The sequence below is a fragment of the Metopolophium dirhodum genome, chromosome 3 (genome assembly GCF_019925205.1).
Source record: "Metopolophium dirhodum isolate CAU chromosome 3, ASM1992520v1, whole genome shotgun sequence".
Taxonomy (NCBI): Eukaryota; Metazoa; Arthropoda; class Insecta; order Hemiptera; family Aphididae; genus Metopolophium; species Metopolophium dirhodum.
Window position 1 is genome coordinate 13,732,387 of NC_083562.1, and position 15,419 is coordinate 13,747,805.

The 15,419-nt window shown below is 25.0% G+C and overlaps 1 protein-coding gene across 1 annotated transcript; it reads left to right on the forward strand.

Moving 5' to 3' along the window:
* Positions 1-607: 607 nt before the first annotated feature.
* Positions 608-12,199, forward strand: LOC132941584 (SEC14-like protein 1). Its single transcript, XM_061009697.1, has 14 exons — positions 608-828; positions 943-1,092; positions 1,156-1,287; positions 2,643-2,866; positions 3,270-3,331; positions 4,785-4,909; positions 5,779-5,968; positions 6,738-6,826; positions 7,057-7,315; positions 7,392-7,510; positions 7,580-7,705; positions 9,398-9,539; positions 9,664-9,898; positions 10,089-12,199. Exons 1-14 carry the CDS (start codon positions 766-768, stop codon positions 10,147-10,149), a joined length of 1,977 nt encoding a protein of 658 aa, XP_060865680.1. The 5' UTR covers positions 608-765; the 3' UTR covers positions 10,150-12,199.
* Positions 12,200-15,419: the final 3,220 nt, after the last annotated feature.

A 15,419-nucleotide genomic window follows, 5' to 3' on the forward strand; every position in this document is an offset into this window, starting at 1 on the left:
AAAAACTTCGAACTCACATGTGTATGATTTTATATGGCTGAGCCAAGTAATATAAGTTAATATTAAAAAAAAATTTAGTGTACCCCTTCAGATTATATCCTTAATAAAAATATAAGTTTAAATATTCGGGTTACCAATTTGTTTTTGTAGTTTTGTATCCACCTTCTATTTTTTCCAAATTCATGCACTGCTTTTAACCAGAATTAAATAAACATATTCTATTCAACAAACACTTGTGATTTCACTTTTCTTTGAGCTATACGCCCACCTATCCTACGTAAACCCTGATCACTACGTCCAGAACTATTTTTATAGTTGGTGAGAGACCATTACACGATTTTTGTGTCAGATGTGGAGGCGGTCACCTGAGAGGTATTTTGGTATCCAAGTATCCAACCCAAAATCAAGTACTAAAGTAAGTTTACACTTATACAGTCTATAGTTCTATGGACTGATAGTTCATAGTTCATACACCCGGAACGAAGGGCCCTAATGGCTTTTTAAGTAATAAATCCACCTGGTACCTTATACCTTATACCTTGGTATAGTCGTTATCACCAGCTGATTGCCTTCGTAAAATAGATTAAACATATCGGTTACGTCATAGTATTGATTATGATTAGTGATATAATAAACCTTAGTGTTTGAATAATTTAATTACTGATCAAAATTTTAATGGATAATCAATTAGCTTAGAGTTCGTTTTTATTGTTTGATTTTACTCTTTTTTTGTTTTTTGATTTTTGATTTTTATTCCTCGCTAAGATGGTCCAAGAATACCAATCGCCGGTGCGAGTTTACAAGTATCCATTTGAAATCGTAATGGCTGTAAGTACAATAGTATTATTGCAGTACACAAGAATTATAATTTTAAAAAAAAATGCATACAAATTGTAAGCTTGATGTTGAAAATCATTGGGTTTTGATAATTTTTTAATATAGGCATACGAAAGACGATTTCCGACATCTCCGTTAATACCGGTCTTCGTTGGGAGTGAAGTAACAGCCGACAGCACAACAAATGATGGTTCAATTAGAACCACAGAAAGAAGATGTAAACTCGTTGTGGAAGCTCCATATTTATTAAAAAAGGTTTGCTATACTAAAAATGTGCTTATTAATATTCATGTACGTGTAATAACATTTATTTTTTAGATTATCGGTGTAGATTATGTATATTTTATTCAGAAAAATGTGCTAGATTTGAGAGAACGTTGTTTAAATATTGAAGCAACAAATGAGACATTTTCTACTCGTGTAAATGTCTTAGAAAAATGTCGTTACTATGTAAGTCTATCAATATTCAATATTATTATAGTCATATATACTATATTAACACATCAACAATTACACAATTCTAAGTAACAAATTAAATCAATTATTTACACCTAATAGATTTAACATTGAGGATGCAGTGTAGGTTATATCAATAAAAATATAATATGTTATGTATTACAAAACACATATTTCATATAATCTGAACTATTGTTATTTGTTAGACCATTTTATATTCTGAGTAGAGTAATTAATTAATATATTCATATTAGTTATTACCAATATTAATATTTAACTCTTATTTATGTGTTAGCAAATATTTTGTTTATTCTCATTTTAAGTGTATATTTACATATATTTTTAAATTATAATTACATTTTTCTATAAATTGGTAATGAAAAAATATATTTACATAGATTTAATGAATAAATTAAATTTTTATACAACATATTTATATATATTTTTACAGCATAAATTAATAATATTAAATAAGTACCAATGAAAATATTTTTCTGATATATATAGCATAATCAAAATGTTTTTGGTATTTAAGGCATATTTAAGTGATTGCGCGTATTTTAAAGTTTTTAAGGGCATTAAGTCCCTAACCCTATGTACCTATAAGATATAAATGTTGAAAATATTTTTATCAGTATACAGTTGCAAATGTTGTTAATGATAACCAACCATTTGATTGTTTTCCATATACTTATATAATTGCAATAAACTGTTTTCTAAATTGACTTATAATATCTTATTATGTAAATTATTATTATGTTGTATGATATAATATAGTATTTTTTTTTTTTTTAATAAATAGACGCATTAAATGTATTTATTAAAAAAGCAATTGATTAAACTACTTTTAATAGCTCATTAGATTGGTTTCAAAAATAAAATAATATGGTAGTTGCAAATCTTGATAACTAATATGTGAGTTTAACAGTATTTAGTTTTGAAACAATTTCTTTATACTTTTAGCCAGTAGTTTTACTTTTTTATGTTTGTATTTAAAATTTATCAAAATTACAATGCTTAAAACTATTTCTATTAGTTTTAATTTACCAGTTTTGTGAACAGTTAAAGATAATTCTAGTTTTTTTTTTAGTTATTGAATATTTTTAGTTATGGTTCTGTGAATAAATTTTTTAATTCTTCAATTTTGGTTTGGGTTAGAAAGTTTTTGGTTTTCGTCGCAATTACATTGTTGAACAATGAAAACCCAAGATATAAACTGGTTTTGAACCCTGTAAAATGATGTTAGTAATTTTTCGAAGATGCATTAATTAAAATGTTCATATTTAGTGTTATAAATAAATAGGTATAAATAAAATATGCACACTTAATTGTATTTGCATGTTTATCAGGTTCATCCAGAAAACTCAGAATGGACATGTTATGAACAGAGCGCGCTATTAGATATAAAATATTTTTTGGGTTTTGAGTCATCCATGGAAAAACTTGGTATGAAACAATACATTCAGAATATTTCCAAGGGAAAAGAAATAATAGAATTTTATGTTGATGAATTAAAAAAAGATGGAATAATTAATCTTCCTCGTTGGATACCAACTGGAGGTGATCAAACTTGGTTAGTCAAATTTCATATATTTTCTTACTTTATAGTTTTATATTTTCATAATAGTAGTAATAAAGATGTGCAAACCTATATTTTTAACTTCAATTACTTAAAAAGATTATTTGACTTAAATTGCATGCTTGCGTTATAAAAATAAAGGAATAATAATATATTTTAACGCTTTGGTTTTATTAAAAATTTTCTAATTATTTTATTTTGTAAAATATAAATGAAATATTTATTATTTATTATAAATTTAAGTATACTTTGTCTCATATAAGAGTAATTCTCAGACGCTGGGTTCTGCGATCAGGGACTGGAACGGGTTTGGCTATACCTTGCCAAGGTTACATCCTGAGGTTACTCTTATATGAGAGAATATTTACAATATTGTAATTACAATTTCATGTTATAGTGACTTGAATAACCCAGAAGAAAGTCCAATTGGTTTTAATAAAGACAGTCCAACTACTGCAGGTAAAGTAAATAAATTCATGTTTACTCGTTCTGTCATTGTCACATTTTCTCATAAGCCTTATCATGTTTTGAGTATCAATCGTTTAGACAGTGGTGGCACAGTGTTTGGGCTGAGGGTTTAAACCCTACTCTGTTATTTTATCCTAAACAGTATATTCAGCTAGCACACTAACTAAGGGCCAACTTGAAGGAAAAGTCAATTCAGCCTTATGTTTTTACAATACTATACTGTATTACAGTTGCTTAGCCAGAGAGTGGGCACTGGAAGCACGTGCCCCTCCCGAATTTTTTTTTTTGTCTTGTTTTATATTATATTATATGTTTGTTGAATTAAAAGTTAAGGCTGTTGAAAGTGAACCATTTTAAAGGGATCAGATGTAGGATATTGTACATCCATCGTTAATGCTGTGTGACTGTGTGTGTAGTGAATGATCATTAGTGTGTGTGAGTTCCCCATCGCTTTATTTAATTAAAGATGAACGACGGCTAAGATTCTTGAACCTCGGTAACGTACATACACGCAGTCACGTCACTATATTTTGTGATAAAAAAATGTTGAACTCCCATGTGCTACAAAACTCCCAAAATGAGGAAGAAAAATTCACTCAGTACCAAAAGCCCTATTTTAATTTTGAAAACATATTTAAATTCCTTAATCTCTTTTCTAGGTTATGTAGGAAATGGAATTTTGATTTGTAGGATTATTTAAATAGTATAGTACCAAATTAATTTTCTTTTTTTTTCAAAATTCACTTTTACTTTAGTATTACTAATAATTAATAATTTGTTATTCTAGCATTTCAAAGGCTAGAGAAAAAAATTAAGTGCCTTCTCCAAACATTTTTTCTGGCTACGGCACTGCTCTATTACAATACAGTTCAAAATCTTAACTAGAAAAAAAATAACCTAGCTTTAAAATATTCTATTAGCTTATTTTAGAACAGTTATTAAAACATTTTAATTGAATAATCACATCTTAAATATTGATTTTAAATTGTAATAAATCAATCAATTACACTGGCAAACTTTACCTACTCTACATGCTGTTTATAATACAATATTATTCTCTAATATTATATTAATTTTTAACTAAGTTTTTGAATATTAATTTTGTATACTTTTGTATTTTATATTTCCTATAACAATATTCTGAACACCATGATTTGGTTTGAAATCAAACTTAAAATGCATAGGCTAAAATTGTCTCAATTGTTATTAGCTCAAGCATAGGTACATTGTTTGAAGAAAAACAATTTAACCAATATATATATATATATATGTATATAATATATTTACTAACTTAAGTAAAAAGTATAATATGTATTTGATTAATATTTCTTTTGTTTATTAAAATAATAATTGTTTGCATTGTTTACATGAATGACTACTACACTTAGATACTATAAAAAAAGTTTTAATTAAGGTTTGTGTATTATGTTGTATATATTTTTAGATTCCCAGTCAAAAATATGGTTAGAGGATGAGTATATTAAAAGATACATTGGTGAATTGACACCATTGCAAGAATCAAAATTAGTGCAATTCAAAAAACAATTGTCCCAACTACAAAAGTCTAAGGTAATTTTTTTATTTAATTAGTTTATATATTAGATAAATTCTTATTGGAATATATACATTTATTTTTTTATCTTTGTTTATTTAATTGTTTCAAAAAATATTGTGTGCCTAAAATATGTTTACTATAAAATAGAATTTTGGCATTTGAACAAATCAAGAATTTTATTTTTATTATAATAAAAATATAAAATATAAAAATAATTTACAATTTTAATTACCCATTAATTTATTTATTTTTAATAGCTTTTAAAATTTATAAAATTAATACATTTTCATATTTAATTGTTAAATAAATAATATTAAAAAAAAATCGATCTTAATAGTTAAACATGTTTACTGCGTTCAAATATACATTTGACATTTGAAGTAAATTGTTTATTATTTTGTACAGGTAGCTAAAAGTTATTTAATCTATAATTATTGTGGTTAAATAGATATTTGTATACCGCTTGGGAGTATGACCAGTGACATGGTGAACAGGGTTTTATGACAGGCGTCATGGTGGAAATTTTTTTTGGGGGGTTGTGTGGTTGGATACATTAGGGTAATCAATAACATAAAACAAAAATTAAAATATTTACAGTCACATAATAATTATTAATTATATATTAAATTAAGGGGATAAAGAGTAGGTAGGTACTGAAATATTATGTGCATCATGGTTTATAAATGTTCACCATGCCACTGAGTATGATCACGAGAGCAGTTTTTATACGGACTCATTGGAGTGAGAATCACAAAAAGACATATGCAGTCAATGTGTTAACAAACTTTATTTATTATAATTTATAACAGTTCTATTAATTTAAAAGATTTGTTTAAATATATAAGGAAAAAAAATCTTCTATTTTAAAACAATATTGTTTCAGTTACCGAGTGATACTACATTATTGCGATTTTTGCGAGCTACTGATTTCAATATTGAAAAAGCTAGAGAAAATTTATCCCAATCGCTTATATGGCGAAAAAAACATAATATTGACAACATATTATCAGAGCACGAGTTTCCTGAAGCTATAAAAAAATATTTTCCCTGTGGTTGGCACCGCCATGACAAAGGTAAAATGTAAATTAATTTAATAATTTATGCTTTTTACAAGTATAAGTTGAAGTAAATGTTTCTGGCAATAATTAATGCATAATGCTGTGTTTTAGATTATAAGTAAAGCAAGCAATGATCTTGAATTTACAAAGTGTTTCTTAAAGTTGTTTTTTGTGGTTAAAGAAGTACCATAAATTATGTGGGAAATGAACATGGCTAGTCTATTAAAGCTATTTTAAATATATAAACTGAAAAAACCAAATTGATGATTAAGTATTTCTAAAAATGATTGACATACAATTTTTAGTAATTATTTGACATAGTATATAGTATATACAATATAATACTATAAACCTATTTTTACAAACCTAATTTTAATTAAAAAATTAATATTTTTCTATGACTTAATGATTTACATTTTGATGAAGTTGATTATATTTACAGTCATTGAAAATGTTAGTTTCTAAGCAGAGAGATAAATGTATTGGTTTTACAATAACGCGAAAGCTAAAAAAATTATGAAAAAACAGAAATATTTATGCAACACTAGTTTTTGACAAAAAAAAGATTAATCATTTCGTACTAATCAAAAATAAATAAATATTTACGCTGAATAATTTTCTTTTTCTTAGTCAAAAGAGTTTAAAGTTTATTACATGGCTTCTCATAAATTGTTCTCACAGTAATTAAAATATATAGAAAACATAAGTTTTTTTTAACCGGTTTTATGCAAAACTTTATTTAAATAAAGAGGTTAATTTTGATAATACTTTTTTTATATTATAGATGGACGTCCTTTATACATATTACGTTTAGGTCAAATGGATGTGAAAGGTCTTCTTAAATCAGTTGGTGAAGATTGTCTTCTTAAACAAGTAAACTATAATTGTATTGTGAATAACTAATAAATTATCTTTTTTTATTGTTTGTAAAATAGTCTATTAATTAATACAATTTAATAAGTTCATACTATTATGTTATAAATTAAAATTAACTAATAATTCCATTATTTAATTTAAAATTATGAATAAGACAATTTAAAATTATTTTTATTTCTTGATATAACTTGTGTAGCTATACCTAATATTTATTATTTTGTGTTTAGGCTATGCATGTATGTGAAGAAGGTTTAAAGCTAACAAAAGAAGCAACACATACATCTGGCAAACCAATTACAACTTGGTGTTTATTGGTTGATTTAGAAGGGCTAAATATGAGACATTTGTGGAGACCTGGTGTGGGTGCATTGCTCAGAATTATTGAAATTGTAGAATCTAATTATCCAGAGACACTTGGGCAAGTACTTATAATTCGTGCACCTAGAGTATTTCCAGTTTTGTGGACCTTAGTGAGCACATTTATCAGTAAGAAAAATATTTATTAACTCTCTCTTTGCATTTTCCTTACTATTATAAGTTAATATAATTATTAATTTTATAGATGAGACAACACGTCAAAAGTTCCTATTTTATGGAGGTAATGATTATCAATCATCAGGTGGTCTCAATGAATTTCTTACGGAAGATGATGTGCCTGATTTCCTTGGTGGTCCCTGTAAAGTATGTTGTTTTTAACTTTGAAATAATGAAGTTAATTTTTATGATATTAAATATATTCTTTAAAATTAGGTTAAAATTCCTGAAGGTGGTTTTGTGCCCAAAAATTTGTATCTAAAAGAAGGAGAGTTAGAAAAAGAAGCATGTACAATTACTGAAGATAGTATATATCAATCTGTTACACTAACTAAAGGACAGGTAATTTATACTTGTATATATTTGTATATACCTACAGAAAATTCACCTAGCATGCTCACCCTCATTTTTTTCCTTTATTATTAAATTTTTAACAAATTTTAGTTTTTTAGATTTTATACAGATTCTAATTTTTGGAATTTTTAACTACATATACAATCATATTTTCAAATATGTACATAGATTATTAATGTAATTTAATTAGTGTTTGGTCGACTGTCACATACAAATAGTTATTAGTTTATGAATTATATAACTATATCTACTATGGATAATAGATTTAAAGATATTGTGCTATGATTATTTGAAAGTTATAGTAGTTAATTAAAAAGTTATAATTTGTAAAAATTATCATAGTATAATATTTTTAATATAAATAAATACTTGAAATTAGTGTTCTATACAAAACCTGGATCATTAACTTAAGCTTGCTTAGATTCTACCTTATATTCAATTCAATCAACTATTCATGGGTCTTTTTTTTATCTGTTTATCCTTATAAACTTGATAATAACGATGCCCTACATTGTACGTTTATACACTAAATTTGAATGAAAGTATTTGTGATCTCCCTTGCGTCCTACTCGATTGCTCTTTTTTTGTCCGCAAAGGTTTGATCTTGTTCAAATTCCTAAAACTATGAACATTTCTCTGAACCTCCCCTCCATCCATAATACTATTTCCAAACTTGCCATAAAACTATTATTTATTTTATTTTTTAAGCTGGTTTTATAATATAAATACTATGTTTTTATATTTTTATTTTGTATAGTTATAATTGTTGAGCTATCATACAGTTATTTAGTTAGTATTGGAAGCTAACAAAAATAAAATAACATAATAGTTATAAATAAGGAATAGAATAAATACAATACATAACTAATTACATATATTGTATTCTTAATAATACAAAACAAAATATTAAGGAGTCTATTCAAACAAATTTAAATATTTATGTATCATTGTTTACAATCAATTAATCTGATTAACAATTGATATAAATTATGATAGAAAATTATAGTTCTTATTTTAAAAAATGTTGGGTGCTCTCAATGCTCATTAAGTATTTGGATAGTTAATAAATATGCCACCTACATTTTTATTAGAACAACACCTTTAAAAGTCTATAAAACATTAGGGTTTATAGATTAGTATCTTAGGCCTAGAAATTTTGAATAATCTAGAAATAAGTGTGAAGTCTTAATATTGATAATTCAATCAATTGGAAGTGACAAACACATATACTTGTAAATTAGATTTGATAAAATATCTCTGATTAAACTAATAAAAACATCAATATAACCATTTAGATGAACACATACTTGAATATTTTCTGAAACCTGAAAACGGTTTATAAGTTAGCTAAAATATAATTATATTATATAGGAATATTTATAAAATTAATTTAAGAGGCAAGGAACATTTTTTTATGTAGGTAGCTTACTTATAACAAGCACCAAAGTTTGTATCACCACCGGATACTTTAATAGTAGAAACAAATGTAAGTATTTAAAAATATAGTTTTTAGACATACTTAAAAATTCAAAAGTTATAATTTGAATAATTGCATTACTATAGAATAATAGCGATGTAAGAGCATGTTGGTGAATCACCCTGTATAAACAATAAATATACACACTATTTTTTTTCCTATCATACAATATATATAATATATATATACTATGTCTGTTTAAGGCTCATGAAGTTTTTGTTCAGTGTGAGGAATCTAGTTCAGTAATAACATGGGATTTTGATGTTATGAGACAAGATATTAATTTTAATGTATTAAGATTATTAATTGAAATTCAGCCATCAACTCTTCTCAATTGTGCCAGAGGTATTAAATTTATAAATCAATAAATTATGATATAATAACTCATATGTATTTTATTTGTTTTATTGTTAAATTATTATTAATATTTTAAATAGATAAAAAAGTTAACTATTAAACTATGTTTTAGGTAATTTAAATGTTATAGAAAAGGGTTGGAAAGAAGGAGAACATTATGAAAAAGTGGAACAGACCATATTATGTCATGATGGTGAGAGCGTTCAAGGATCTCATCTTACTACTAAAAGTGGAACATATGTATTACAATGGTACTGGTCGTCAGATAGCTTAAATATTAGCTCAGGACATCACACTAAAGCTAAAATCATGTATTATTATGAAATGTTGAAATCTGCTGATTATCGGTAATTATGAATAAATGTGGAATGGATAAAATTTTAACTAAAACAAAGTAATAACTAATGATATAGTGTTTACATTAATAAACACATTTGATGATATTGTTATCAATATCTTAACTTGGTTTGATTGAATTCAACTAATTACTTGATAGTTATTAGTTAATAAAATTATTAATTTTTATATATTTCACAGGGGTTCAATGTCAAGTTTGATGTCAGCTAATAGTAAATTTTCTTCTCGTAGTAATAGATAATTAACTTATCATGTATTTTGTTAAACATGTAATTTTAATCGTTATACCTACATAATTAAGACCATACTTTAGAAAAGAGTTGCATTGAACGGGATATTTGGTGTGTAAAAAAATAATGAATATCCTCTTTCTGTCTTTTAATATTTATAAGTACCTAAAGTTTTTAAATTAAACATTTTCATATTTATTAGTTTTTTTAATTTTGAGTTATATTCTTTGTTACTTTTACCAAGTTATTATTAGTTTATAAATTCAATTTTTAACCTGTAAATATTTGAGGTCAAAGTTATAAATCATCAATTTAGATATATTCAAATAACCTTTAATAATTTATTTCATAACACATTAAAGTCTATTGGATTTATTAAGGGAAATTTGTTATTTTTATCATGGTCCATTTAATGTTGTAATTGTCCATTTTAATGTTCATATTCAACTATATAACTATTTGTTAATGTCATCACATAGTGTATATTAAGTTTAGATTTTGTTATTTTTTTAGTATTTTTTTTTTTTTGTTATGTAATGATCTGATTATTGTTGTTCTTTGATGTACTATCTTTATGTTTCCTAAAATATCAAGTTTTTTTTTCAATTGGCAGTTTTAGTGAAATTTTCTTCTATTTTAGTTTTTATTTGTTAATATTATTTTATTTTATTTTATTTTATTTTTTGTATCTGTGATCAAAACATGTTTTATCTGTTTAAGTTAAATACAATTAAAGTTATTTAGGCTACGTAATTATTGTACATCATCATTTAACTAAATACATTTTAGATAAAATAGCATTTTCACTTTAATGATGTAACTCATGTCAATTGAATTTTTATGTGTCTTTATGGTACAAAATTAATATTTCTAATAATAATTTGTTATTAATTTATGTCAGCAGTATTTGTTTTTATTTGATATATAAATAAAATATGCTGTTTGGATGGTATCATGAGTTCCCATAACATATAATATTTTTATGTCTTATGAGTTATGACAAACATAAAATAATTAATCCTGACAAAAACTTTGTATTTATGAAATACTAGCTCTCTTATTATATATCCATATAATCAGACTAAATTTTATTTATTCATGATTAACTAATTAAAGACAGTTATTACTTATGTCCTAATGTCTTATTGTAATCTTAACTAAGATGCATGTTATCAATTATCACAATATATTCCATATTAATTTTTTTAGTTTAAAATAACAATAATTGTATGCAAAAATTAAAACGTTAGAAAGTGCATAATAGATATACATTTTTCCGAACTAATTTCTACTTTCTAGCCATAATTTTATTTTAATTTATAAAATTCCAGTGCTCAAGTAAAGATATTTCAATTGCATTTTGAATAATTTATTAAAAACAGGTGTTTTTACCTCAGTGTATAAAAACTGTGATCATTTATTTATGTCATACACAGCTATAAAATGTAATATTACCCAACTTTTAAAACTATGATCATGATGTGTTTGTGATACTTGTTGTTGTTAGGTGTTTTCTGAACACCGATAAACACTATTATTTATAATAGGTACATACATATAGAAAATATTATCTACCTATTTGTCTATACTATAATACATTTAAATTGTTTTAAGAGTTAGTTGTTATTTGTTAAGGTTAAATATTATCATATATCTACTTATTTAAAATACAATGTAAGTATAATGTTCTTTTTTTTAAATTTTTAAATACAAAAATATTCATGCTGGCATGATCTCATTGTAGTTGTAATTTAAATGGAGCATTTATCTTATATTTATGATCTAATATAGTTATTTTATGGGATAAAATAGTTTATTGAGAATTGGTTTATGAAAAATTACTGGCATCATAAAGTAATACATTTATTTAATTTAATAATTCTATTATATTAATTATTATTGTTTATATAAATATTATATAATACGTTTTATTATTATTATTATTATTATTTGTATACATATTATAATATATGTTTTATTATTATTATAATTATTATTACCAACCACATATAAATAATACTATTATAAATAGTTTTTGAAATGTACTAGTACCTAATAAACTTAAGCTTATTTAAATAAAAATGTTGTTGATATTTATGTACAAATCTGTTTATTATCGTTCTATTATGAACTTCCACATCAATAAGTACTCTTAGAATTTTATTATTGTCTATAAATTAATATAGTTAGATATGTGTACATTGGCGCCCATTGGGAAATTTTACCCCTAGTAAATTCGACTCGATAATTTTGACCAATACAATATAATAAGCACGTCATAATTTAATCTGTAAATAATAAATAACGTACTTATCTATATCTTATCCTGAACAAATTGTTCTTAACGAATGTTAAAATATATTTAAACATTGAGACAAATAATTTTATTTTTGCATTAGACTTTTGAAACGACGTTGTTTACATAACCGTGACGATGGCACGCATGGTTGAGTCTCAACGGGGACAACCACTTATAGTTTTAGATCATTTTAAATAGGTATCCTATTAATTATTATCCTAAAGTAACTCGTCCGTTATCTTCAGGCGAAATAAAGTGGCGATGTATAATCCGCAAATGTACAGCGTTTTTAAAAGCGTTTGGAATAAATAATAATATTACAGAGAAAAATGATGATCATAAATACAAACCTGTCAGGGACCGAGTACTACAATACGACAAGTGTCGACAACGTGTTACCGCCGTGGCCAAACGCAAAGCAACCGAGGATATCTGCACTAGCCACTAAGCAATGTACTAAATAATGTACCTGACCACGCGCAATATCTACAAGTAAGTGATATTCGGTATGTTAAGAAGAATAATTTTAATTACAACGCCAGAAGAAAGTCAATGCCTACACTACCGAAATCGATCGACTTCCGCGGACGAAGTACATGAGGTATTAGAAAGTATGGAAATAGTTACAAATAGAAATACATACCTACGAATATTTTTTATTCTGGCCGAGTTTACACATCAATCATTTTTACCTGTAAAAACCCGGGCCGGGTTTACATCTAAATAATTTTTACCTGAAAAAAACAGGCCGAGTTTACAACCTAATTTAAACATTTAGAAAACACTAACTTCTTCCTGCTTAAAATGTAATCATTAATCATTGGTAAACCGAATAATATTTTTTTTAACTTTTTAATTTTATATGTATGGCGTATCTATATTTTAAAGGAATTATTTTTTATAAAAATTATAAGAAAGTGAATCATGATATAATATTACAAATAAAACTGTAGAGCGAAGACGGCCCCGTACAAAAACATGTTTAGAATAATTTGTGAAAAATGCAATGAATTTAATATTTACGCCAGATTTATAACAGTTTTGTTAAAACATCTTTTTTGAATCCGAGTGCAGTTCGGCCATTCAGGGGCGCAATTTCAATGAAAAAACTGGGGGTGCTGAAGCCCTCTATTTTTTTTCATATTATCTTATAGACTATAATTACATGGTTACCCGCATAATGACTATTAATGTAAATTAATATGAACAATATGACATATATAATATATGTTTGAAATATTATATTCTTTATCCTATTGGTCTGTATATGGCCATCTACTGTTTAATGTTTATTAATTATTACTAATATTATTTATTACTATAAAACATTTAAAATACAAAAAATGTAGTTCGAAATTCCAATAAAAGAATTATAATATGCATTTAATATTTTTAAAAAACGATTAAACAATCCAAATTTTAATTTCAAAAGTGTCCGAGTAGATTGGTTTTTGATACCTATAATCACTCTGCTGTACAGTTGGTGTCAAGTATACGTAACCTCATCACTGAGAAAGTCACTACAAAAAGGTTATAGGTATCTATAATTATTATATACCTATGCCTATCCAACATATTACATAATATATGTTAAATAGTAAATACTTAAATTTTAATTCAATGATAAATCATAAATCGTTGAATATGAAAAACCACTCTGGGCGAAGACCTATATGGCTAGTATGCTATATTATGTATTATACAAAGTATATTTATTTTTATGATACTAATTTTTTTTTACTTATATGTACTATATAATATCGTAATTAATGGTACTTATACGGGCATACGGCTTTAGATACGTTGAATATATTTTTACCAACATTATTGAATTAATTATATATTTATATTTGTTATGATACTATAATATATAATTAATTATATTGGTAGGTAATAGGTATAGCTGTATAGTTGATAACTTTTGAGTCAATATCGACTTATTGTAAACATTATGTCGATGTGAATAGGTTCGTGGTAGTGGTATAAAATATAAATATCCAATAGGTACTAGGTACCTACCATAAAATTATTTTTTTAAACATTGTGTTAAGAAAAATATAATATGTATTATTATTATTATTATTATAATAAATGTAAAAGTGTCAAATACCCACGAATAGTATTTTTAAATTACAACAAAATAATTGAAATTTTTATTTTTTGTTTAAATGTCCAATCGTTTCATCAAAATTTGAACAAATTTCTATACAAAATATTGTGCTTTTATATTTTAAGATTTTTAATTTTCGATAAGAACTATTTGTGAGAAACCTATTGTATTTACTTTTCAAGTCTTATAGCAGAACAGTTGTTTCTTTTCAGTTTATTATATTAGAAATCTAATTTTGTATATGTATTAAACTTTGAGATTAAATGTTGATTCGCAGATTTAATAAATCTTTATTTGCGCCTATATGCTACCTACCAAAGCATAATTTATTTTAAGAAATATTTTTGTATATTATCCAAATATAATTACCAATTACAAATATAAAAAAAAGCTGGGTAAGTGGATGTAGCTCTGCTGTACAGTAGGTTACAAGTGGGTCATTGTAAGGATGGTGTTAAATTTGAATTCAATGATATAATATCATTGTATAAGAAAAACGATTCTGAGCGAAAACGGTCAGTCAGCCTATGATATTACCAAGTATATTTGATGATATTATTGAGAATAAAGTAATTTATATATAACCTTTTTACGTGGAGCCTTGTTTTAAATTTTCAATCCTTAGCCATAAAAGTTAAACATTTTATAAATTTTTAACCACAAAATAATTAATAAATTATAAATTTGATAAATGTTGTCAAAATTTGAATTTTAAATGCTTATAAAAAAAAATTGTGCCTATGTATTTTTAATATTTTTCAACTGCTATTAGAACGATATATCAGTAGCCTTATATTAAATTTTCACGCTTTTTTACCCAACAAATAAAATGTTATTGATATTTATAGAAAAAAAAAACTAAAAAAATTGAA

Bases quoted from the DNA above. Each gene is read 5' to 3' on its own strand.
- LOC132941584 (XM_061009697.1), top strand. From the start codon at position 766: ATGGTCCAAGAATACCAATCGCCGGTGCGAGTTTACAAGTATCCATTT. The intron at 2,867-3,269 runs GTTAGTCAAATT...TTCATGTTATAG, and splicing joins ACTGGAGGTGATCAAACTTG to TGACTTGAATAACCCAGAAG. The intron at 7,316-7,391 runs GTAAGAAAAATA...TTAATTTTATAG, and splicing joins CTTAGTGAGCACATTTATCA to ATGAGACAACACGTCAAAAG.